Source organism: Nerophis ophidion, linkage group LG06 (genome assembly GCF_033978795.1).
Source record: "Nerophis ophidion isolate RoL-2023_Sa linkage group LG06, RoL_Noph_v1.0, whole genome shotgun sequence".
Classification (NCBI taxonomy): Eukaryota; Metazoa; Chordata; class Actinopteri; order Syngnathiformes; family Syngnathidae; genus Nerophis; species Nerophis ophidion.
The window spans coordinates 39,269,939-39,295,727 of record NC_084616.1 but is presented as its reverse complement, the minus strand read 5'-3'; the positions used below and the strand labels follow the sequence as shown (position 1 = coordinate 39,295,727).

Below are 25,789 nucleotides of genomic sequence, written 5' to 3'. Positions count from 1 at the left end.
TTGAATTACTGCTCATCTAAATATCAATCATTTGCCCCACCTCTAACTTTGTCCGTACATGTTCTTCTACAGCAGGGAAACATGCACGGGTCAAAGATAAAGAGAGTAAAGAGAGGGAGCGCGATCGCCGGAAGCGTCAGTGGGAAGAAGACAAAGCCCGGCAAGACTGGGAACGACAGAAACGAAGGGAGCAAGCCAGAGCTCATTCACGCAGAGAGAGGTGAACACAGTCTGGAAAGGCACAATGCTGAAGTTGTTTTTTAATGATGTCCAGACCAAGAAATGATAGTGCCATGAGTCCAATGCAAGATGAATTAAGGCCACTGGAATGATGAAAATAGGTGTTGTGTAGTTTTAATGTTTTCATCATGTTTTATGCACTTCAATCTTTACTACCTTTGTGATGCATGTTTGTTAGAGTCATGACCTATCAAACTAAAAAAGACTGTAATGACAAGATTGGGCTTCTGGTTGTCTGGACAGACCCCGACTGGATTCTCCTGGGTTTTTTTTGGACCACAGGGACCGTCTGGAACAGCAGGAGCGCCAACGCGAGCGTGACCGGAAACTGCGTGAACAGCAGAAAGAGCAACGGGATCTCAAAGATCGAGAGAGGCGGGCCGATGAGAGGCGTAAAGAGCGAGAGGCCCGGCGAGATGGTCTGTAATCGGCTTCAGGGAGGGTTGGTTTAGCAATCTATGACAGGTACTATAGAATTAACAATAGTCTATGTGGTCCATAGTGCCGTCACATCAACGGATGTTACCAGACGAGTATGGTGAGAAGTCAAAACAAAACCACCACAGCCGCAGTCCCGTTCGTATTCCCAGGGACAGACCAGAACCGGGTGAATTACGGAAAAATAGTGAGCGTATGGCACAATTAACGTCTCCTTTTTCTTAGTGTGTTTTTCTAATACACTCTCTTTGACATGTACAGCATTTCATGTTTTGACTGGATCTTTTGCCCTGCAGCATTAAAGGAGGATAAACCAGAGCTTGATGACTTGCTGGCAGACCTTCAAGACATCAGTGACAGTGAAAGGAAAACCACCTCTGCTGAATCTTCCCCAGGTAAGAAAAGATTGAGGCAGGAACACCAAGGCTCATCACTACGAATTGATATCAATACCAATGCTATTGTCAACAGAGTACTTTAAGAACAGTGCCGCACTTAAACGGTATGCAAATTGGTACTTTTTTTTTTCTTTATAACATGCACATTTTTGTAAACAAAAAACAAAACCAATGCCTTTTAGAGTTTTGCGACTTTCAAGTTTGATAAACTAGTAATTTATATACTTCAGTTATACCCTGTAAATTAAATTATAACTAAGTATTATACTTTAAAAATAAGAAATTACATGTAAAACCTTTTTTTTTTTTCACAGCAATACAGAACATACACTGTGGTAAAAACAACTTACTTGAATTGTTATGTTTGATGCTCAAAATTCCAGGTGTACCCGAATAATGGATGCGCGATATGGCCTAAAATCTACATCCCAGGATAATAATTGCAGCTTCATGTGAGAACGGAATGTAGAACAATATGTTATTTTGTATATAAATGATAATAGAAGTATTTGACATAATAGAAGCATTTCACATCGGTTTGCAAAGACTCCTTGTTTAGATACTGACATATTTCCAGTTGTATTATTTTCTCACAACTATTACTGCTACTATTCTGCTTGTTAATTTACGTAATAGCCGGTTATTTTTTGTTGCAACATGTTTGTAGTTAAACTTCTGTTAAAATATAATACGCACTTATTCTTCTTTTGTTTGGATAGTTCACATTAGTTTTTGGCAATACTCCCAATTTGTGTGTCGAACTGATTCCAAGTAGTTACAGGAGCAATATTGGTCATACCAATGTTGATGTTTCAAATTTTTTAAGTCATTGAATGATTACATTTTTTATTATAATCAGACAAAAACACAGGCGGTGTAACAATATCAAATTAAATACCTTAAATATTTCCTACTCATGGCTCTGATCGAAATCCTTCGGTTTTTGCTCATTAAGACTTGTTTCCTAAGTCTGTCTGTAAACAACAACCAAAACAACAAAAAAATGTTGATAATAAAAAAATATTGATTTAGCCACTGTGGTATGTACCTGAAACTACACTACTTGGTATCATTACTGTCAAGATTTGTATCAATCAGCCCACTTTATTTTACTACATTCAAAAGCTCTAGCTTGCCGTTAGTATGTCTTCCTACGGTGTGTGTGTGTTGTTGTTGTGGATACTGGCGAGGCCGGCATTGCGGTCGGTGTCAACGGTATTACGAAGGCTGCTGTTGGCGTTTTACTGTCCACAATAAAATTTAGAAAGAGCGTCGGAATTTGTGTGCCTCGGTCGTGAGGTTACATTCCGTACAATTTCACCACCGAGCACTTATTGTAGGCGGATGAGTCTGCGATCACTTGGCACCGGAACGAAGTACCAATAGCTTCTTCTCTTTTTGATCCAGTTAAATACTGTGTAAATCGGAATGGCACATGGTTTCATGGCCCGTCGCTACTCATCACTCCTTATTATGGCTGTACATGTCATCATCTAGCATCAGCATTTGCCTCGGAAGAGGAGGGGGAGGAGTCCAGCAGCCAAAGTGATGAGGGTGAAGAAGGTGAAGAAGAAGGGGAGGAGGGAGAGGAGGAAGGTTCTGTCTCGGCGTCTGGTTCAGGGAGATCCGAACAGAGTGCAGGTAAACATTTTCACTTCCCTCTTCAATATGCTGTTACTTTTTGAAGGGTGCCACCAGGTTGTTTAGCTTCAACACCACCTCCTTCTCCTTTGCAGAGGATGTGAGTGAGGAGGATCAGTCCGAAGACGAGTACGAAGAGGAGCCAAATGGAAACCAAATACCTGCAGGTAAAGTTTAGTAATATATATGTAGACAACATTAATAGGAGGAATTGTACTTACATTATTTCAGTTTCATTCTTCTATCCCCTTCATTTTGCATCCTAGCTTTCTATAACTTTTACTAAAGTTGCTGACTGGCCAGTATGTCAATAACTAGAATTTGGTTAATCTTTTATGCAAACCTACTTAGAATTCACCAACTCCATGAATTTAAACTGCCTTCCAAGGACTCCTTTGCTGCGGGCACATCTGTCATCCAAATGTAAACCAAATAGCCAAGCACTGAAGGTTTTTAAGCATAGCGATAGATGCCTGTAATCAATTTCAGATTTACTCTTTCACCGCAGACACTTTTACTCCCCACAGTTTGGAAAACACTGTCATGAGACTGCATATTATAGTTAGAGCATTCAACACCCATACCACGTTTTTGAGTTGTTTATGAAATCTTTATACATGGTTACTTAGCACCATGATTCAGGTCCACAATCTAAACATACCACTGATCCTCAACCTTAATCCAACAGTACCAGAGTCCCGTTTCGACCATGACACAGAGGAAAGTGGTGAGGATATGGAGGATGAGGAAGACGAGGGGGAGGAAGAGGCAGAGGATGGTGACCCTACGCCTTTGTCTAAGACGCAGTCGCGTACACCCACCCCTGAGGGGAACTATGTTCCAGACTCCCCTCCGATTTCACCTGTGGAGCTGAAAAAGGAGCTACCCAAATACCTGCCTGCTTTACAGGTGCATGTCAACACATCACAGGCATTTGCCCCAGTTAATCACCGGATGCATAGATGTGTAGATGACATCTGCAAAGCTGAAGTTTAAAATTGAGATTATACAAAAAGTGCTGCTGTAGAGTGGGGATTTAACGATGAACCTGTTTACTATTTACCATGATTAAAAATGTCACAGATATTTTCAGCACTCCTCACTCGCTATAAACGGACATTATGCTGATACGTTATATTTGGCAGATTGTGCACAGAACAGAAAGGAAGTTATACCAGCAGTGCGCACTCTTATACGCACCTATAGAGAGACAAGCTAGTATGCTACATTATCTTAAAAATGGCAGCAGGAAAAAGCGGAAAACCGTACCCACCCCAAAAAAAAAGCTGAGATCACGTCAGCTTTGTGGGAACATCTCTTTTGCTTAAAAAATGATCAGAGAGTCATTTAAGACGATGGCCATTTGCAAAACCTGGCAAACAAAAATTATGAAGGGTCTAACATGGCTAATATGGTGCAGAATTTTTGGGATTATTGGATTTATTTTAACAAAAAATCCTATAATACATTAAACATATGTTTCTAATTGCAATTTAATGAAAATGTTGTCATAAAATGGGTTAGTGAACATTCTAGACAACTTCTCTTTTCGTAGTAAGTAGGTAAACAAAGGCTCCTAATATGGCTGCTGGCGTGTTCAGTAACATTGTTATTTCCCAATCTAGTATTTTTTCAAAATTATGATGTATAATTCATCTACTTGTTCATTTGCTGTCAATATCTGCTTACTTTCTGTTGTAACACGTTCTATCTTCGTTTTAGGTGATAATACACATGTTGGTATCAATCCAATACCAAGTAGTTTCAAGGTCAGACATTGTCTTAATTAAAGTTCAGGGACATATTTCCGGACTCTTTAAACAATATAAAAATTACAAAAGATTTTTTGATAGTAAAATAATATTGATGTAATCATTGCTATATCGATTATATACGGCTCTTGTGCTTGGTATCATTACAGCTGATTGAAGTAGAGATCCATCCATTTGTTTACATTGAGGAGTGCTAGCTTGCAATGTCACAAAGTCACGACGTAGCGCCGTTGTGTCCGTAAAAAAAAAAAAAAATACTGGTATTTTTTAGAGGCTGTATAGTACCATTTTTAAGTAATTAATTTGTACTGTGGTTTTTATTAGTACGGGTATACCATTCAACCCTCGTAGAGAGTTAGAAAACTTGTCACTTAAAATCAGCAGCTCAGCGTTGAGTCAGTTCAGGGTAAATAAACAGCCACTGGTACTACTGTCAAGGGCTTCATTCAGTGACCATGTAATGTTACAAATTGCTTCTTCCTGTCTTGTGTTGAATAAACTGTAGGCATTGTAAGTTAATATAGCAAGTATAAAACGCCTAAACAAAAGGATGTTTACAGAGAAAAGGCTATTTTTATTTAATTGCAAGAGAGAAATATATTTTGTTTTATAGTTATTAATTTGTATTATATTTGTTATTTGGGCAGCAGGTGGGAAAAAAGGGTTAGTGCATGTGCCTCACAATACGAAGGTCCTGGGTTCGATCCCCGGGCATGGGGTCTTTTTGTGTGGAGTTTCCATGTTGCGTGGGTTCCCTCCGGGTACTCCGGCTTCTTCCCGCCTCCAAAGACATGCACCTGGGTATAGGTTAATTGGCAACACTTAAATTGGCCCTAGTGTGTGAATGTTGTCAATCTGTGTTGGCCCTGTGATGAGGTAGCGACTTGTCCAGGGTGTACGCTGCCTACCTCCTGAATGCAGCTGAGCTAGGCTCTAGCACCCACCGCGATCCCAAAACCGACAAGTGGTAGAAAATGGATGGATGGATTATGTTATTATATTACTGTTACTTCTGACAGTAATTAACAACAATGTCTCTTATGTCTCTTAAAATGTCTCAGACTTTTTTTCTCTTTTTTGTTGTGGAATTAATCAATGCATGATGGTGATAATCGTAAAACGGTGGTTAACACTAAGACTATAATCGCACAGTCAAAATCTATAATTGTTGCATCCTGCCTAGAGAAGTGAGTAAGAAAATTAACAAGAAGGAATGGAGAGCTATCCTCCAAATAAATGTCTTACGGTTGAGTAAATGGCCACATTTTGAGACGATATGGTGCTTGTGTATTCTATGATTAATGTACAGCAATAGAAAGAGTTATACTGCCCTTTAAATCCTCCTTGAGGTTGTAAATTGTGGTGTTGTCATTAAATTTGTACCGAGATGCATCGTGATGTTGTAATGTTGTGGAGTAATTCAATTGAAAAAGTGTGTAATAATCATCCAATGCAAGTCAGCAACAAATGAATGTGAATATTTATGTGTTGTCGTTTCCAAGGGTTGTCGCAGTGTGGAAGAATTCCAGTGTCTGAACCGAATAGAGGAAGGAACATATGGTGTGGTTTATAGAGCCAAGGACAAAAAGACTGGTAGGAGACTAAACGTGATGTGGGCCATGATATGTCTCTGATGCACAGACTGGCAGAACAAAACATTTGCCAACATGTTTGCAGATGAAATTGTGGCCTTGAAAAGGCTAAAGATGGAGAAGGAGAAGGAGGGCTTTCCTATCACGTCTTTAAGAGAAATCAATACTATATTGAAAGCTCAGCACCCCAACATCGTCACAGTGAGGGTAGGAATACTTTGCATTCTTTTATATTTGTTTATGCACTATTATTTGTTTAAGTGCTTAAAATGTCCATTCTACTCTAGGAAATAGTTGTTGGAAGCAACATGGACAAGATCTACATTGTCATGAACTATGTTGAGCATGACCTCAAGAGTTTGATGGAAACCATGAAGCAGCCTTTTCTGCCAGGTACTCTAGCATATTGACTGTAAATAACGCAGATATGTTATTATTCTGTTAAATTGGCTTTTACTCAACCTTGATCACCAGGGGAAGTCAAGACGCTGATGATTCAGCTGCTGCGAGGAGTGCGTCATCTCCATGATAACTGGATTCTCCACCGTGATCTGAAGACGTCCAACCTGCTGCTTAGCCACAAGGGCATCCTGAAGGTGGGTTAGCACTTAGCAGTGAGGAACTATTAAGGACACTGTTAGATTGCACGTTTCTACACAAAATTGAATATGTATTTGTGTTTCCAGATTGGTGACTTTGGGCTAGCCCGTGAGTATGGGTCCCCCCTGAAGCCCTACACTCCTGTGGTGGTGACCTTGTGGTACAGATCCCCAGAGTTGCTGCTGGGAGCCAAGGTAAAACCACATCTCCACGAGCCAGCTCAAACTAAAAATATTAACATAGAAGGGTTATGTCATTGTCGCTGATTGGTTTACCCCCAAAATATACTTCCAAATATAAGCCAACAGCTGCAAATCACTCAGCGTTTGAAAGCCTAATTTTGACTTTTACACAAGATGATTTACATGTAGAAAATGTCCAAAGGCCGTCACAGCACATCCACATTCACAGGCGAGACAGACCAAAGCAGAAACGTGCCAGGCAGACTGTCTACGTTATGTTTTTATGGACTGCCACTGTGTTTTTTCTCCTTCCTGCAGGAGTACTCCACAGCTGTCGACATGTGGTCTGTGGGCTGCATATTTGGCGAGCTCCTTACCCAGAAACCTCTCTTCCCTGGAAAATCTGAAATTGACCAAATTAATAAAGTATTCAAGGTAAATTTTCTGATTTATCACCACCGTTAAGGTGTTTAGAGGCAGTACATTTTGCAGATATACGTCTAGAGTAGGTCATCTCACAGTGCAGCTCCGTAGCGCACCACAGGGTGGAGCTGCTGGATTTAAGCGACCCAGGGGATGAAAACAAGCCCACTTTAGTGTTCTCGTGAGACGTGTAAAAACGCCAACTCAACACCAAGCCAAACCGGAGTCAATGAAGAGAACGTCGTTGTAAGCTTGACCATTTACTTTTGACAATTCCTTCATAGACAAGATGGTGAAAAACTGAAAAGAACAAGAGACACAACACACAACACACTTATTGCCTCTGTACATATTCGTTTACAATGACATATAAAAATGTAACGGTAATGTCGGAAAATGTTCAGCAGAGGGAGACTCCCGTCTGCCTAAATGACTTGAACACATTGTATCTAGTTCGACAATTATATTTAACATATCGGCACTATTACACTTTTTTAACGTGTCTGACATGTTGTTAACTTATTAAAGACGACTTACGGCATTGCTTCTTCGCCGCTTTGTGTAGGATGGCAACAGAAAGTACTACAGAAGACCACAAAATGTATCTCTAGCTTTCGAACAAATACCGGAAGTCAACCAACAGGAAGTAATTTAGCGGAAGTGACATCATCTAACTGCTGTTCACCGATTATAAAGTACAATAAATATAAACAACTTTAACTCCAAATTAAAGCATTGCAGTTACTAATACAAAATATTATCAAGTAATACAAAAATATTATAATGTAATTACGTAAATAATAATAACAGTTGACTTCAGGACAACACACTCCCCGCCTGGCCTATGTGAGGCCACTAAGGTCACCAAATAACTCTAGTCTTTGGGCAGGAGTAAAACAACTTCCGTTACTGGTCTCAAAAATGTTTTTGTGGTTCCTTGGTCTGTAGTCTTCACTTCGACCTTCCTGACCAAATTGTCGATCCCGGGGAACGTGGCGGTGACCATGGCCATAGGCCAGTAGTTACGTGCAGCTTGCTTGTCCTTGAGGAGAACTACATCTCCTACTTGAAGATTTCGCCTTGACATATTCCATTTCTGTCTCTGTTGCAAAGAAGGAAGGTACTCCCTTCTCCATCGGCTCCAAAACTGGTTTGCAAATGCTTGCACTTGCTTCCATTGTTTGGTGTAAAGGTCCCTCTCTGTGAATTCTCCAGGTGGAGGTGGAGCTCCTGCCTTCTGTGTTAGGAGCATTGATGGTGAAAGAATGAAGGGTTGTTGTGGATCTATGGATACAGGCAGAAGTGGTCGTGCATTTATAATTGCAGTGACTTCCGCCATCAGAGTGCAAAGAACTTCATGGGTTATACGAGTCCCATGCTGCAGTAACATTGAATGCAGGATTCTTCTTGCAATCCCGATCATTCACTCCCAAGAGCCTCCCATGTGGGAAGCGTGTGGTGGGTTGAATTTCCAAATGCACAGCTTTTCACTGAGGAAGTTCTGCACTGCCTTGTTCATTCCAAGCTCTTTGCATGCTCCCGTAAAATTAGTGCCACAATCAGAATGAAGTTGATTTGCTGGACCTCGAAGTGCGAAAAAATGCCTGAGGGCGTCGATACAACTTGAAGTGTCCATAGACTCGATTAACTCGATATGAACAGCTCTCGAACTAAGACAAGTGAACATCATGGCCCACCGCTTGCTCTCTGCTTGTCCTCCTCTGGTACGTCTGGTTAAGACAGACCAGGGTCCAAAGACATCGACTCCCACATACGTAAAAGGAGGGCAGGATTTAAGACGTTCCGGAGGCAAATTAGCCATTTGTTGTTCTTGAACCTTCCCTCGAAGTCTACGACAGATTGTGCATTTGTGAAGAATTGAGTTGATTAAAGACCGTCCACCTAGAATCCACAATCCTGCTGCTCTGATGGCTCCTTCAGTAAAATGACGGCCTTGATGTTTTACCTGCACAAGGTCGGTGGTGTGTGAGCAACACAGAGATGTGGCTTTTCTTGGGGAGAATTACAGGATTATTTTTTACAAGTGTGAGTTCAGAGCACTTTAGTCTACCTCCCACACAAATGAGTCCATCCTCCAATGTTGGGTTGAGTTTCAACAAAGGGCTGTTTCTTGAAACTGGCTTGTTTTCTTGTAAAGCTAAAAGCTCTCCTGAGAAGGTTGCCTTTTGTGCTGCCCTCAGAATAATATATTTAGCTTGGGCAATTTCATCTGCAGTGCGTGGTTGATGACACTTGTGCTAGCCTTTGCATCCATCTTTTTGATTAGACCTTTTGCATGTTCTTGCGACGTGGATGAGGAATGACACACCCCTCACCAAGGAAGTGAAAGTGGAAAATCGTTGGAAGCGATCTGGGTTGAGTATCTGACGTTCCAGGTAAGTAGCGCAGGTCTGTACTTGTGGTCGGATTTCAGAGTCGTTATCTGGTCCAATGAGCTTTTCTATGAATGTGACTGCATTTCCGGTTTCCTTTTGGAGGGTTTGTTGAAGTAACATGAACCGCTTGATTGCCTTCAGGACAACACACCCACCCTAGTAGTCCGAATGGGTTTGGACTCATTTATGCCTCTTGAGTTATCCAACAGCCGTTACCTGTGATGAATTAAGCTTTTGTACGTGTCTGTATGATGGATACTTGAGGCAAAGTGGAATTATATTGTATCCGTCTGTCCTGCCTGTGCTCTAAGAGGGCCCTATGTTTTTTTGCGGTCTTTAGGATCTGGGGTCACCCAGTGAGAAAATTTGGCCGGGCTACAATGAGCTTCCTGCTGTGAAGAAGATGTCTTTCACAGAGTATCCCTACAATAACCTGCGAAAGCGCTTTGGTGCGCTGCTCTCGGACCAGGGCTTCGACTTAATGAACAAGTGAGTTCGTTTAAAGCTACTTTTTTTCTTTATATTCAAGGTAACAGTGTGTCCCAAACTTGCACTCAGCTGCCGCCTGTCTGACTGTGCAAACTTTGGCCAAAGCGCCATCCCAATAAAGCTGTGATGAGTATATCTTATGGACAATGCGCTAGTTGCATAGTAAGACAAGTATCAAGGGCACAGGCAATTCTTCGTGTGGTAGTTTAACATAATGACATTGAGTAAAACCTTGAGTGGCAGTGTTTTAGTCATTACTAGTGGAATACTCAAATCAGATGTGAGCAAAAGGCAAATATCAAACAGATACGTCAGTTAATATCAGCAGGATTTGACAGTGGAAAGACATTCTCTCACATCAATGCGTTCTTGCTCCGCTCTTTCCTTTCGCGGCTCCAGAGCTTTTTATTCGCTCTGTGGTTTTCTGGCCAGCTCGCTAAAAACATGACAACAGGAGCGCAATGGTGATTCATCAACATGCCTCAACTCCGTCCTCATGTTCTGTTCCACAAGATACTCACTATGGTGATGACCATACCGCCAAACATACATTTCATTAGGACACAGGTAACACGTCCAGATGCGTGTTTATTTCTATATATTGGTTGCAACAGTATTGTTGAGGAGCTGCAAAGATGATCCCTAGATATTTACGCCCTTTCGCAAAGTTTTTGCGTGTCCCTGTAAAAGACCCCCATAAAAAATTTGTAACAGCATGTCCACTGTGCTGTCTAAGGGATCGTAGTTGACTGAGAGTTTTGGCACCCTTTCAGTCACACTTAAACAGCCAGGAGGGAATCAAAACATGTGAAGTGGAAACATGAAAGAACCGCTAAATAAACAGAGATGTATTTTTTTGGGCAGGTTGATCTGCAGTATCTCACACTGGTGCCTACAAATCTTTCATATCCATCTTTGACATACGGCTAAGTTCAATCACAAGCTAGTGCTCAATCGTTAAACTGAAATATTACCACCTTGATTTAAAGAAGTCTTGGAGTATATACATCAATATTTACAGTATTTTGAGTACATGGCTCTTTAGAAATAGGGCATACACTTTGAATCACTTCTCTTTATTTATTTAATACTTGCTAAGGTGTTATCCCCATTCTTATATGCTCCAACTCACATGTTGATAGTCCCCATCAAGTGAAGTTTTGATTGCCACAATTAATTAAGTTCCTCAATTGTTTAATGTTACAGTACTTTTTGCACAAATAGACAATAGGGAAAAGCATAATTTTTAAGCCCAAAAAAATACGTGTTATGAATACCGTTGTGCATCCTTGTTAGAGAACAGCACGTTGTGCAAAAAGTACTCAAACATTCATCAGTTGAGACATATGTATTCAAAAGTTTAGAAAAGGTCAAATTAAGTTTATCTGTAAAAGGTTATGTAGTTCATTGTATTTACATCTTGTAATTTCACTTGTCTGCCTAATAGCCCTTAATTTTTGTAATTAGTGTATTTTACATCATGGCACGTCACTAAACAAAGCTGTATATATGGCAATGGGTGGATACACATGCTAATTATTATTTATTTATTATTTTTAGTTGATTTTCTTTTATTACATTTAACAAGAGAGCAAAGCTTACCAAGTCCATTGCCTTGAGTGTGAAACACACTTGTCCAATAAAGCGGATTCTGATTTTGATTATGTAGCACTAGGGGTGGAACGGTACGTGTATTCGTATTGAACCGTTTCGGTACGGGGGTTTCGGTTCGGTTTGGAGGTGTACCGAATGACACGGACATATTCAGTAGCGCTGCACATTGTGTAAACAATGCACACCGAGGCACCATGAATTGATTTACGTGAACCCCGACTTAAACAAGTTGAAAAACTTATTAGGGTGTTTAAGGGCTGGGCGATATTGCCTTTTGTTAATATCGCGATATTTTTAGGCCATATCGCAATTTACTATATATATTAAGATATTTTGCGTTAGACTTGAATGAAAACTTGATGCATATAATCACAGCAGTATGATGATTCTATGTGTATACATTAAAACATTCTTCTTCATACTGCATTCATATATGCTACTTTTAAACTTTCATGCTGAGAGGGAAATCACAACTAAGTCAATTGACCAAAAGTGTATTTATTAAAGTTATTAAGCAATGGCACAAACATTCAAGTCATTTCCAAAACATAAATTGCAAGATTGTTAGAGACATTTTAAGTGTCAAATAAAAATTAGCTGCTTAATAGGAAATCAAATAGTATTCGTCCTTGACTATGTGGTATGTTAGTAAGGTTATGAAATTCTCCTCATTCTCTAGCGAGTGACTTACAAATGATGCTACATAGTAGCAGTAATGCTACTTTTTATAGCAACGCTTTTCCCCCCCACACTTGACAAATTACGGTTGTCTGTTCGACATATTCCCATTTGAAGCCGAACCACCGCCAGATGATGGAAAACTGATTTTATTGGGAATTAAGCCTTCCTTCATTTGTTACCAGATCCGCACCATCTTTGTCTCGTACGGTTACGTTAGCAGCTAACGTATGCCACGCCGCTACATCTTTGCCCTGCGAGGGCGTGTATGTGACGTATGATGTGACAGTTTGTGACGTATGTAAGAATAGACGCCTGCTTGTCTGTAAGGAGACACAGGAAAGAGCAAGGAGAGCCTGAAGTGTACGCCCGCAGCTAAAAGTCCTGCGTGAGGACGTATACTCGAATATTACGATATAGTCATTTTCTATATCGCACAGAGACAAAGATATATCGTATATATCGATATATCGGCCAGCCCTTTGGTGTTACCATTTAGTGGTCAATTGTACGGAATATGTACTGTACCGTGCAATCTGCTAATAAAAGTTTCAATCAATCAAAAAAACAACAACACACGGCATGCTAGCAACGACTGGGCTATGATAGACTGACCACACCTCCTGTTTTCACGGGATATGTCCTCTTTACGGGGCTGTCCAGGTGAAGTTTCTTAAATGCCTCGAATGTCCGGCATTTTGAGTCATGGTTGCGTGTATTTTCAATGTACGTTCAGGGTTAAGAAGGGGTTAAAAAAAAAAAAGTGCTGCACGCAGCAACATTCGTGAGGGAGGGGCATAGACAGAGAGAGCGAGAGAGTTATGATAAACTCGCATGCGTCGCCAGGCTCTGCTTTTTACCCATAGATTTATCAGATTTTTTTTTTTTAATTATCTGTAGCAGGGGTGTCCAAAGTGTGCCCCGGAGGCCATTTGCGGCCCACAGCTAATGTTTTAAAGGCCAACGGCACATTCTGAAAAATACTATTAAAATAAACAAAACCATAAACAAAAATGAAATAAAAAAAGCTTAAAGGCTAAATGTAATTTAGAAAAAGTTGCAACGTTTTCTTTCAAACTGTCATTGCTCAAAACATAATATTGAATCAAAATCAATGTTATTATGAATTATTGACCTATCCAAGTTTCCGATTACTTCACATCAAATATTCCACTAAGAAAAATATTTTTGGTGGAAGATTTGAAAAAAAAATTGATCTCAACTCTGTACACTGCTGCTGGAATTTGAATTTTCCTGAAGGAACTCTCCTGAAGGAATCAATAAAGTACTATCTATCTATCTATCTATCTATCTATCTATCTATCTATCTATCTATCTATCTATCTATCTATCTATCTATCTATCTATCTATCTATCTATCTATCTATCTATCTATCTATCTATCTATCTATCTATCTATCTATCTATCTATCTATCTATCTATTTATCTATCTATCTATCTAACTAGATTTAGCAAATTTGTTAAATAAATAATCAAAAAATTTATATTTTGTTGTTTTCTTACTGTACTGAAAATGAACCGAACTGTGACCTCTGAACCGAGGTACTTACCGAACCGAAATTTTTGTCTAACGTTACACTCCTATGTAGCACTCAATCAATTGTTCTGCCTGTCACTATATGTTACTGGCATGAAAAAAAAAATGTAGTAAAAAAGGAGTTTTCAAACCAATTAAGTGAAATTTGAAAATGTTCTGTTGCACACCCGTTGAACCGGTTGGCATTCACTGACTATCTGTCAGTGAGGACACACGGGTTTAGTTGTGTTGTTTAATCACAACAATGGATACTGCACAATACAAATATTTATCAACAATTCGGTGATGCTGCCTATGCTATTTCTGACAGCATCCCCACGTGAACTATGCCATTTTCCTTTTCCAGATTCCTCACTTACTGCCCCGCTAAGAGGATCTTGTCTGACGAGGGGCTTAAGCACGAGTACTTCCGCGAGTCGCCGCTGCCCATCGAACCATCTATGTTCCCCACCTGGCCGGCAAAAAGCGAGCAACAGAGGGTAAAGAGAGGCACCAGCCCTCGTCCGCCCGAGGGAGGTTTGGGCTACAGTCAACTGGTAAGGACATTAAGCCTTCCACTTTCTCCATGACATAAAGCCAGTAGGCTTTCCGAAGGCTGCCTGTGTTAAATAGATTAGAGGCTGAGAAGCATCTGCTTTGTGTCTGCTTAGTTGCTTCTCGTGTTTTCCATGATGCGCACAGTGACGTTCCTAATGTTTTCAGCAGTGGTACGACCCACAAGGAAGTTCAATTCTAAAGTAGCAGTGTATCGTAATTGCACAGCGTCATAACAATCTTGATGGTTCACTGTTAATAATAGGATTGGAGTGTCCATTATTGGGCCAAGACTTACTGGCTTCAGTCTAAGTACTTGTTTTTTTTTTTATACCCACATCTGTGTGGGATAATTGCGTCAACAGTTTTGACTATTTGTGCCGAATTTCACAACAGAGTGTAAAAAGCAAAAATAAAACAATGATGAAGGCACATTAAAAAGATGAACCTCACTCATATCATTTTTTTAAGCTTACTTTTCATACAAGTGTAAAAAGGGGACCTATGATGATATTAATCTAGTTTGAAAACACTACTTTGTGGTCTAGATAATATGTGTTAGATATTCTTTGGTGTAATTTTTTCATATATTTTTCTCCACAGTTACAGTAATAACCCGTTTTTGGAGTTGGTCTGAAAGATGTTTGTTTGTGGAGGCGTTACCTTTAATTTATGACTGAAACCGTCCACATTTCCTTAAAGTATCATGATTTATCTTTTTAAAATGTACACTGTTAAATATACCGTATTTTCCCAACTATAGAGTGCACCGGTTTATAAGCCGCACCAACTAAATATTCGAAGAAACATTTTTTGTACACTTAAAGTATTTTTTTAATTTTTATTTACATACCTAATTGTTTTCGAACGGTGCCTGTAAAATGTTAGTAAAACAGCTGATTAAAAAAAACGGAAGTCATCGTCGTGGACTCAGGAGCTGCGAAAGCTAGCTTTCCAATCAGCTAAACAGACTTAACTCCACTGTGATGTTTTGGTGAATTTACTGTGTAATTTGTGAAACTGAAACAATTGTAAGTTAATAATACTAACACAGACACTCTTGAACGTGTTAGCATATTAGCTAATGCTAACAACGCTTGCTTAATTACATTACGATAAAACGTACAATAATGCATGAGAACACACTACAGACACCACATATGGGACGGTTTAGTAAATACAAACCCCGTTTCCATATGAGTTGGGAAATTGTGTTAAATGTAAATATAAACGGAATACGATGATATGCAAATTCTTTTCAATCCATATTCAATTGAATGCACTACAAAGACCAGATATTTGATGTTCAAACTCTTAAACTTAATTTTTTTTTGCAAATAATAATTAACTTGGAATTTTATGGCTGCAACACGTGCCAAAGTAGTTAAGAAAGGGCATGTTCACCACTGTGTCACATCACCTTTTCTTTTAACAACACTCAATAAACGTTTGGGAACTGAGGAAACTAGTTGTTGAAGCTTTGAAAGTGGAATTCTCTCCCAATCTTGCTTTATGTAGATCTTCAGTCCGGGGTCTCCGCTGTTGTATTTTACGCTTCATAATGCGCCACACATTTTCGATGAGAGACAGGTCTGGACTGCAGGCGGGCTAGGAAAGTACCCGCACTCTTTTACTACGAAGAAACATTGTTGTAACACGTGGCTTGGCATTGTTTTGCTGAAATAAGCAGGGGCGTCCATAATAACGTTGCTTGGATGACAACATATGTTGCTCCAAAACCTGCATTAATGGTCTCTTTACAGATGTGTAAGTTACCCATGCCTTGGGCACGAATACACCCCCATATCATCACAGATGCTGGCCTTTGAACTTTGCCCCTACAACAATCCGGATGGTTATTTTCCTCTTTGTTCCGGAGGACACCACGTCCACAATTTCCAAATATAATTTGAAATGTGGACTCGTCAGACCATAGAACACTTTTCCACTTTGCATCAGTCCATCTTAGATGAGCTCAGGCCCAGCGAAGCCGGCAGCGTTTCTGGGTGTTGTTGATAAATGGGTTTTGCTTTGCATAATAGAGTTTTAACTTGCACTTACATATGTAGCGACCAACCGTAGTTACTGACAGTGGTTTTATGAAGTGTTCCTGAGCCCATGTGGTGATATCCTTTACACACTGATGTCGGTTTTTGATAGAGTATCGCCTGAGGGATCAAAGGTCCGTAGTATCATCGCTTACGTGCAGTGATTTCTCCAGATTCTTTGAACCTTTTGATCACGTGTTGCTGACATCAAATTCTAAAGTTAATGATTATTTGCAAAAAAAAATGTTTATCAGTTTGAACATCAAATATGTTGTGTTTGTAGCATATTCAACTGAATATGCGATGAAAATGATTTGCAAATCATAGTATTCCGTTTATATTTACATCTAACACATTTTCCCAAGTCATATGGAAACGGGGTTTGTATAAATTGTTTTAGTTATATTGTAAAACATAAAAATGTTGCTTGAATCCATGTGAGTAAAAACGCTATGGGTGGCCGGAATACGGAACGGCAGTTGTACTTCTGGTTAAAAGTTCAAAACAGTAGAGCACTGAAGCACCTTCAGTGAGCGAACTCGTCCAAAAGATGATGCCATAGCACAGACAATAATTCACCATTTCAGTGTCTTTGCTTGTAGGAAAAAGTAACAACTTATAATCTGAAATTTACGGTATATCGTAAAGATGAACGTCTACGTTTTTTTTCAGTCACCGTCGAAAAATATTCTTCATGAACAGTAAATAGATTTGGCGGTCTCAACATTAGGTGAACCGGACCACTCTTTAATCAACACAGCGAAAAGTGGCTGCTTTTAGCAGCATTTATTATGTGCCTGCATATCGCGTGACTGTATTATGCGCATGCAGGATTAGTTGAAAATACTTTATTTTACCTTCTCTTGGGTTTCAGCAAACCATGTCATAATGTTGCAATCTTTTTGTCCTTTTCCGTCGGAGAATCCAATTCCGTAGTGGCCCAAATGTTGTGGACAAATAAACACAAAGTATATATTTCTAGTATTTATTTCATAGACCTAGAGCAGGCAGGAAGGCATGAAACGAGAAGGAATATAAGAAAGCTCTAGTGGCAGCAGTCTCGCTCAGCAAAGGAGGCCGACGCTTGCCAACACAGCATGTTCAAGAATGTCCACATATGGACATCTGTCAATTTTTAATGTCACATATGGCCCATGTTTAATAATACAACTCTAAAATCCATCGGTCAGAGGCATCCAAAACTGCATGCGAGCTCACACCCAAATGCATGAACCTGAGGAATTGACACTTTGACATTGTTTAACACAAGTATCTAACATTGTAACATTTATAGGACAAAAAAAGACAAAACTCATCGTAGGTCCTCTTTAACCACTGTGTAATGTAAATACAACATCAAACAATTTTGGCACTACACGTCACAAAACAAAAATCGAGTAAAGCAAAACGCACGTCAAGTAGTTTGATGGTCACTGAAATGAGGTTTCATGAGGACTTTAGTTTACATAGTATTTTTTCTTGAGTTATACCAAAATTAAATACATATAAAGCAATTTAAATATACAACTTGAGTTCATTTTAAAATTATACATTACATACCTTTAAAAATAATGTAACTGTATTTACTCTTTTTTTCTATTTATCAACTGTTTCCTGACCAACGTATCTATTTAATTACCTTTTTATGTTATGAATTGGCCATGAAATAAATATATAGGTTCAGTACAATTATTACAAATTATAATTCATGATTTATTCAATGAAGAGACAATTAGACCACTTAACAAATTTGGGTATTTCAATAATTTTTAAATGAAATATTAATTGGTGTTATTTTCATTTAATTTTGGCACAATAAATTCTCCACTGATTTTGCTGTTTTATCATTTTAATCCTTGTTAAGAGTTCAAAATATTACCCATATTTGTTTTTCAAATACCGGTATTTCATTATCCATAATCTTTCTTTTTTCATAAATCATAAAAAGGGTCATGCTGAAACCTCTTTTTTTTTCCTTAGGGTGATGACGACTTAAAGGACACAGGCTTTCACCTGACGACCAGCAATCAAGGAGCGTCTGCAGTGGGACCAGGATTCAGCCTCAAATTTTGAGCCTGAGTCCATGTGTAAAGAGCACGGAATTCCTGCCTGTGGACTGAACTGTAAACAAGATCAATCTGTGATCAATTATGACTATTAACGAGGACTGTCTCACAGCAAGACTGGTGGCGCAGATGTGTTCCACTTCTAACACTTATTACTATCCATGTTGCCATCTCCGATGTGGTAATTTTATGAGTTAACTTAGTGCTTCTGTTTTGTCTTTTATTCCACTTAGTTCACTTCATGAGAGAGGCTCCAGTTGTATAAATGGTCATTGCAGATGGCAGCCTGAGCTACTGTACCATTGTACAACATTAGCTTTTCCATCGAGCACTATTACGACTGTTCACTGAAAGATAAGGGCATATTTTTTTGTCTGGAAATAAAGTTTATATCTGTCTGTTTTGTAATTCTGCACGTTGCCAGAGTGGAAAGTGAAATAAGTCTGCCCCCTCTTTTGTAACTGTCATAAGTTGATGTCACTCTGCATGTTGCCATGCAGCTTTTGCTCCTCAATTGTGGAATTGAATGAATCAACTCTTTGATTCCAGCCCATGAAAAACATAGTGCTACATTTATATGCTCAGTCCAAGATTGTATGAAGCTTGAACAAAACAGACAGTTATTGAGTTTGATTTGTCTCTCTTAGCCTTCCACTGCAGCTCCCTCCTTCAGAATTTTACACCTGATGTGTTGAAGAAGAGCAGCTGGTGGAAGTGACTGATGGCCTTTGGCAATGCTGAGCCTTGTAAAGCAAGTGAAGCATTTGAGGTCTTCCACATGTGCGTACAGCTCCAAATACATCCAAAGGTCAGAGACGAGACTGCTTGTTCATACTAATGTGCTTAATGTTGTTGGAAGCGATGACCTAGTGTTTTATATTGACTGTATATTAACGTTTGCTTATGAGCTGTTTCTGTACGTCAGAGATATTTAACAAACATTTTTGGGGGGCCACAGTAGTAGATAGTTATGGAGAGACTATTACCGGTACTTTGATTTTGTATATTCCGAAAAAACAGCGTCCTCTACAACAGACAATTGATTTTGGGCTTTCTATTTTTTCAGAGCAGTCTTCTGTTTTTAAAGTCCTTCTGAAGAAGCATGCTAGTCAAAGATCATGTATATGATGAAGCACTGAAGTGCTTTTAAGAATCTGCTGCAAAAATGTGAGCCAAAAGTTTTATTGAACTGAACTTGCAGCCACTAGTTGTATAGCTCGAATGATGAAAAAGAAGCAACCTAAAGTGAAAGTAAAGCAACATGAATAACATTAGTTTTTAAAAAAGGACTTAAAGGGGGGCCTTGAGGAATGCCTCAGGTATGTAAATCACAAGTTGGTTCTATGTTTGCTAGCAAGGTTAAAATGTCAATGCAAGGACTTGCCAGTGTGGGTCCAAGTTCCTGTATGCAGCAGGAGTGTGGTAGCCATTTGTGTTATTTATGTTTCTGTAGTTCTACATATATTTAGTTAAATTATTTGTTTTTTGATAAACACTTGGGCCGACTGTGCTACTGCACTTTGGTTTTGTTCATTGTGGTGGTGTTTGATGAATACTTGGGCCTACTGTGCTACTTCACTTTAGTGTTGGTCAATATAGTTTTGGTAGCCATTTTTGTGTTATTTATATTTCTCTGCTACTGAATATATACTTTTTTTTTTTTAATTAGTTTACATTTATTTACATTGTGTGTCATTCAAAGCACCTGTGATAAAAGCATATTGGGGCGCACAGGTGAAACTGACTGGACAAATGTCAGGTGGAAGGACTGGCGGTGAAAATATTTTTTTACCACTGCTTACATAACACTTCAACTTAGTTTTGTTTATAGCTTTGTATGTAGTTAAAGTTGTTTTTGTTAACCTTGGAAAGAAAAAGTTTTTGGTTTTTTTTTGCAATTAAAGCTATTTTTTGGAAGGACTTAAGTTGTAGTCGGATCTGCGTATGAAAGTGCACCACCTGTCCTGGCTCAGCACATGGTCTTTGGTTTAGAACCTGGAAAGCTTGGAAAGGCCGATACTAGGAGCGTTCTGCTGTTTTTAGGAATTGGATGCAAACATTTTTTAATTACACTTGGTGGCTGGTATGCTGTCATTCCCTGGCTGGATTTGATACCCGGGCCGCCAATTCAATAACATTTGTAGAATGACGATCGTGATATGTTGTGGTTGTCTATGACCATGCAGTGCCAGTTTCACAAAAGTGCATCTTCTCATGGAATGTTTATTTGATTTGCACTATGACTGTCAACAGTACAGTTGCATAGAAAGTACAAAAGATAGAAATATGTGCCCAAGTGTGATTGTGTGTCTGTGTGTGTGTGTATTCAGAATCGCACGCGCACCCGCCACGAGTAGTTGGTGAGAACTTTGTCTTTCTTCTTCACAATGCAGGTGTACAATCCTTCGTTGATGGCGTTGGCCACTATCGTGATGTGGTCGTCTTTCAGGGAAATGTAGTTGGGATGCGAGTATTCCAGCAGCTCGCCGTCCTTATACCAGCTGAGAAGTAGATGGCGCTTCAAGTCAGTCAGCAGTACACACTCACATTGGAGGTAAGATGAATGATACTCACAATACTTTGCCTTTTTTGGATGCTATTTTCTTGCCGCAACGGAAAGTCAGCTTTTTGCCTTCAACGACAAGCTTGTGTTTGGTCCTTGGGGGAGTTGGGGTGGGAGCCACAGTGGGAAAGGGGAATTCTAGGAAGGGGGAAAACAAAAAATTAAGATCTTGCAAGAAGGAAACTATATGGACTTATTGGCTATAGAATTAGGTACACCACCACATTTAAAAAAGTCGAGTGGATGCTCCGTAACGTTTATTAGTTTCAGACATGCTTAAGTTACATCACATGGTTATATGTGCATAATTCAGCATAATTATTCACACCATATCTTTTACATGTTAACAAGTACTTTTGTCACAAATACTATAACACAAATTATAACAAGTCCTGCTAAGCGTAGTTCACATATTGACGTTTTTTTGCACTGTAAGAGGTTTTTTACAGGTGGTCCTTGTGGTCTGTCCCTATGATTGATATAAACTGAGTTTAAGTGTGACTTGCAACTACAATAGAAAAATAAAATGATAAAAAGCTTAAATACAAGAATGAACAGTAACTAAACCGAGCACTCCTTACGTTTTTCCCTGTGGTTGGTAAAATCAGATTTATTGTGAGGAAGAAGCCTAAATAATGAAACCACTAAGTTCTATCTCTCTGTCTGTCTGTTTACACTGCTTATCACTTTCCATTTCATAGGAGCAGATCCTTTGACATATTTTAGAACACCATCTTTATCCTTGATGATGATCGCAGTGTTTGAACAGCTTGGACCGAACATGCAGACAAAGTTGCTTTCTGCACAAAGCGTTTTAAGATGACTGATTTACTGTCAACTTTCACTTGGTTTAAAATGTTTATTTTTATTTTACACAATACCCCCAAAAGAGTCTGCCTCCCGCTTGGGAGACATAATGGAGATTAAATTTACAGAAAAGAACAAAATTGAGAGCACAACACCTACGGATTACCCATCTATGTATTTTCTGGGCTACACACATTATTTTTGTACAACTTCAGTAATTTATGGGACTTTGTTTGTAACCACTAAAGGTCATAAAACAAAAAACAATCGTATTGGAGGTAATATTTTAAAGGGGATCTTTGATTGTTTTAATCTACGTTCAAAACGCCTCTTTGTGGTCTCAATAATCTGTATTGGATATGCTTCAAAGTAAATTTTGTTCAACAGTCACTTTTTTTAACCTGTGTTTTGTTTATCTCGGCAAGATGTTTATTTCCGTAGGTGTTCCCAGACTGCAAAACAAATACACCTCACCCTCTCCAAAAGTATCCTAATTTATCTTTTGAAAATGTACACTGTTTAAATATGTATCTAAAAACAGTGAACATCATATAAATTTACTCGGCCATAACATTAGGTATGCCTGCGCACATTGGGATCAATGCAGACTGCATGAAAAAAAGCTGCTTTTAAATGGCATTTACGTCACTGCATGTCACACGTCTGTGTTATTGTGCGCATGCAACAATTAAATCAAAATAATGTTTTATTGTGTTTCCTCAAACTCCGCTGGCCTCATACAGAGCAGATAGCTCTGGCTGATAGCTTTACATAATGTTCAAATAAGTACGTCCACTTCATTGTGGCATCGCAACGCAGCCAGACTGCAAAACACTGTGTACGGAGGCATCCAAAACTGTGTGCTAGCTCACGCCCAAAATTGAACTTTATGATTTGAAAGAAGAGAAAAATCATCATTGGTCCCCTTTAAATGTCGCTGAATTGAGGCCTCTTGCGATATGAGAGACTCCTACAAAGACAGGATTTGTGTGATGGATCTCATTAAGGTCTTCTTAAGGAAACTTTCAGGAACCTTATCATGTGATGATATCACTTGTCGTCACAACCATATTGACCCTCATACAGTCCAAACCGTATCACAATGGACATTTAGTTCTCCTCTTAAATTTGTGGGCAAGCACAACAGTCCACCTTGGGACCATCAAGTCAAAGAGAACAGTTTCTCTCTAATGAAGCAGAAATCCAAATTGACCTGGTGTGTCTCTAACCCTGAAGCCACAGTCTGAAATTCCAGTGGTTTGGAGGAGCTTTAGGAATTTTCCACAGCTATACAACGTCTCCCAATCAACAATGAGGAACAGATTAGAGCGAGCCAAGGAATCGTATCCTACTGCCTCCTCGCTCTGTCCCTTGTTGCTGGCCCAAAGCAACAACAAATCTGGGCGAGTTTTGCAAGAGGGGGACCTCACAAGAATGTGTTGTGTTGTCAGATGACTCATCAATTTTACAAGAGCTTGTCTTTGCTGCGTGGCTGACAACACATTTGCGCCATAAGGTCACTGTTTTAATCCTTTGGACCCGTTGGCGGACGTTGTTACATTGGCAAAGGGATCACAGCATCTCCTTTATACTGCTCAACCGAGACAAACCTACATCCCCTCCACTTCTTGGACCGCTGCTCTCTTACCGTAACAGAAATCACAGCTGGAGGGGCAGTGCTTCTGCATCAGCTTACGCTTGCTGTCACAGTAGCCTTTACGAGCCCACGCCGGACAGATGAAGAGCCGGTCCAAACATCCTGGACGAGACAGGAGAAAAACGATGTGGATAACTGAGCTGCTTTTGGTTCAAAAGAGATGCAAACTCGTGTAACATGTCATGAAATGTATTCCCATACAAAATAAATGGAAACAGAATTAATCCATTCCAGGATCCATCTATCGCTATCATAAAACCTTCATTCACTGTAGAGGAAGAGTTGTCAGCAAAATTTCAACATTCTTCATTGTCAGAGAAGTGTAAAGTGCAGTTAAGCGCTGTATAATTAAACTTGTCACTCATGGTTGACGCCTGACTGAGGTTTACAGACAGGGAGATGACTCGATCTGCGGGGTTTTAAAAGTACAAAATCCAACAATTTGAATTTAAGGGCTGAACATTTCTTAACTTCCATCAGAATATTCTAAAAAAAACTAACAAAAAAAACACTTTAAACAACTGTGAAAGGTCTTAAAAATATATTTATTTATTCAAAGCAAATGTCTAAACTTCAGGCATTTTGAAGTGCTTTTCATACTGTAACTACAAAACGGAACTAAAGTACCTGTGCAGCCTGGTACAAATGTATTGAGCACTACCAGTACGGGTATTCCGATTCAATATGGATATTGGATATTTGTACAATATTAACAAGTAGCTAATGATACCGGTTTGCGTCTTAAATCTCCTAGACAAGCAGTCCGCAGCGAGTTTTGATTGATTGATTGAAACTTTTATCAGTAGATTGAACAGTACAGTACATATTTCGTACAATTGACCACTAAATGGTAACACCCGAATAAGTTTTTCAACTTATTTAACTGAGGGTCCACGTTAATCAATTCATGGTACAAATATATACTATCAGCATAATACAGTCAACACACAAGTTAATCATCAGAGTTTATACATTGGATTATTTACAATCTGGGGGGTGGGATGTGGAGGAGGCTGGGGGGTTAGGTTTGGACATTGTAACAGTGTAGGTCTCACTTGGTAGTAAATTTACAGTGAGCAGTGCACATTAGTGAGTTCAGAAAGCATAAGAACAAGTATATACATTGGATTATTTAGATTTCATTATTTATTATCCGGGGAGGTGGGATGTGGTGGGGGTAGGAGATTAGTCTAGGGTTGAAGTTGCCTGGAGGTGTTCTTTTAGTGCGGTTTTGAAGGAGAATAGAGATGCACTTTCTATTACACCTGTTGGGAGTGCATCCCATATTGATGTGGCATAGAAGGAGAATGAGTTAAGAACTTTGTTAGATCGGAATCTGGGTTTAACGTGGTTTGTGGAGCTCCCCGTGCTGTTGTGTTTATGGCAGTCATTTACGTTATGGAAGTAGTTTGACATGTACTTCGGTATCAATGTTACCTGTGCAAAGCTGGACAGCCAGTTAATATCTAAATGTTCTCCAATAATCACACAAAGATTTTGTATTTTAGTGATGTCATTTACAAAAGGTAAACATGGTAGGCTATAGGACACAAGGTACTTCTTGCTACACAACAGCTAAGCACACAATGGCACACAAGCTAAACATACATTAGTTTACTTAATTGAACAATATTGCGATCTAAAACACGACATTTGTCTATATGAACTAGTATCAAATAATTATAGTTGCATATTACTTAAAGATACAAAGTCTCTAGGTGTTGCCAAAACACAAATTAACACTCACAAATCTGTCGTAAGGATAGTGTTTTTCATAACTTTACCTCGGTAAACATTTTTGAACATCCCACTCTACAAAAAAGTAAAAGCATGTACTATGATTTCTGCTGATATCGTATTCAAAACACTCGTGGAACAATTTGGTTACTATGCCAAAAATCTAATTGTGTGACTCCAGTGGCATTTGACTTTTTAGAAGTTTGTTTATATCCAATGAGAATGATTTTTGGTACTTTAATGCTTATTTCCCAGTAGTTGCGGTACCCATTTGGTTGTGCTAGATGCACTGCAATGTGTTAAAGAAGAAAAAAGGACATACAGTCTTGTCTTGTTGTTGTAACAAACATCAACA

General features: G+C 39.2%; 2 protein-coding genes and 1 long non-coding RNA gene across 8 annotated transcripts in view; 1 reads left to right on the top strand and 2 right to left on the bottom strand.

The window, feature by feature from the left end:
• Positions 1–19,078, top strand: part of cdk11b (cyclin dependent kinase 11B) — a 28,638-nt gene extending 9,560 nt beyond the window's left edge. For 3 of the 6 annotated variants that reach the window (XM_061903697.1, XM_061903695.1, XM_061903700.1), the window contains 16 exons: positions 73–220; positions 484–659; positions 743–865; positions 975–1,073; positions 2,574–2,717; positions 2,813–2,884; positions 3,406–3,626; positions 5,992–6,082; positions 6,167–6,288; positions 6,369–6,474; positions 6,556–6,677; positions 6,768–6,875; positions 7,182–7,298; positions 10,023–10,171; positions 14,369–14,558; positions 18,585–19,078. In XM_061903697.1, coding sequence (XP_061759681.1) covers positions 73–220; positions 484–659; positions 743–865; positions 975–1,073; positions 2,574–2,717; positions 2,813–2,884; positions 3,406–3,626; positions 5,992–6,082; positions 6,167–6,288; positions 6,369–6,474; positions 6,556–6,677; positions 6,768–6,875; positions 7,182–7,298; positions 10,023–10,171; positions 14,369–14,558; positions 18,585–18,677 — 2,081 coding nt within the window. In that variant the 3' untranslated portion in view covers positions 18,678–19,078. Of the gene's footprint in view, positions 1–72; positions 221–483; positions 660–742; positions 866–974; positions 1,074–2,573; positions 2,718–2,812; positions 2,885–3,405; positions 3,627–5,991; positions 6,083–6,166; positions 6,289–6,368; positions 6,475–6,555; positions 6,678–6,767; positions 6,876–7,181; positions 7,299–9,573; positions 9,919–10,022; positions 10,172–14,368; positions 14,559–18,584 lie in introns of those variants that run through there. The other 3 variants (XM_061903698.1, XM_061903699.1, XR_009807183.1) reach the window with 3 other exon arrangements.
• Positions 7,531–7,961, bottom strand: LOC133554687 (uncharacterized). Its single transcript, XR_009807184.1, has 2 exons — positions 7,824–7,961; positions 7,531–7,586 (listed from the first exon to the last, which is right to left on the bottom strand). It is a non-coding gene; the product is annotated as an uncharacterized LOC133554687 (long non-coding RNA).
• Positions 17,576–25,789, bottom strand: part of mmp23ba (matrix metallopeptidase 23ba) — a 28,305-nt gene continuing 20,091 nt past the window's right edge. Inside the window, exons 6-8 of the mRNA XM_061903701.1 lie at positions 23,689–23,799; positions 21,245–21,371; positions 17,576–21,171 (exon numbers count right to left, since the gene is read on the bottom strand). Of these exons, the coding sequence (XP_061759685.1) occupies positions 20,997–21,171; positions 21,245–21,371; positions 23,689–23,799 (413 nt within the window). The 3' untranslated portion in view covers positions 17,576–20,996. The remainder of the gene's footprint in view (positions 21,172–21,244; positions 21,372–23,688; positions 23,800–25,789) is intronic.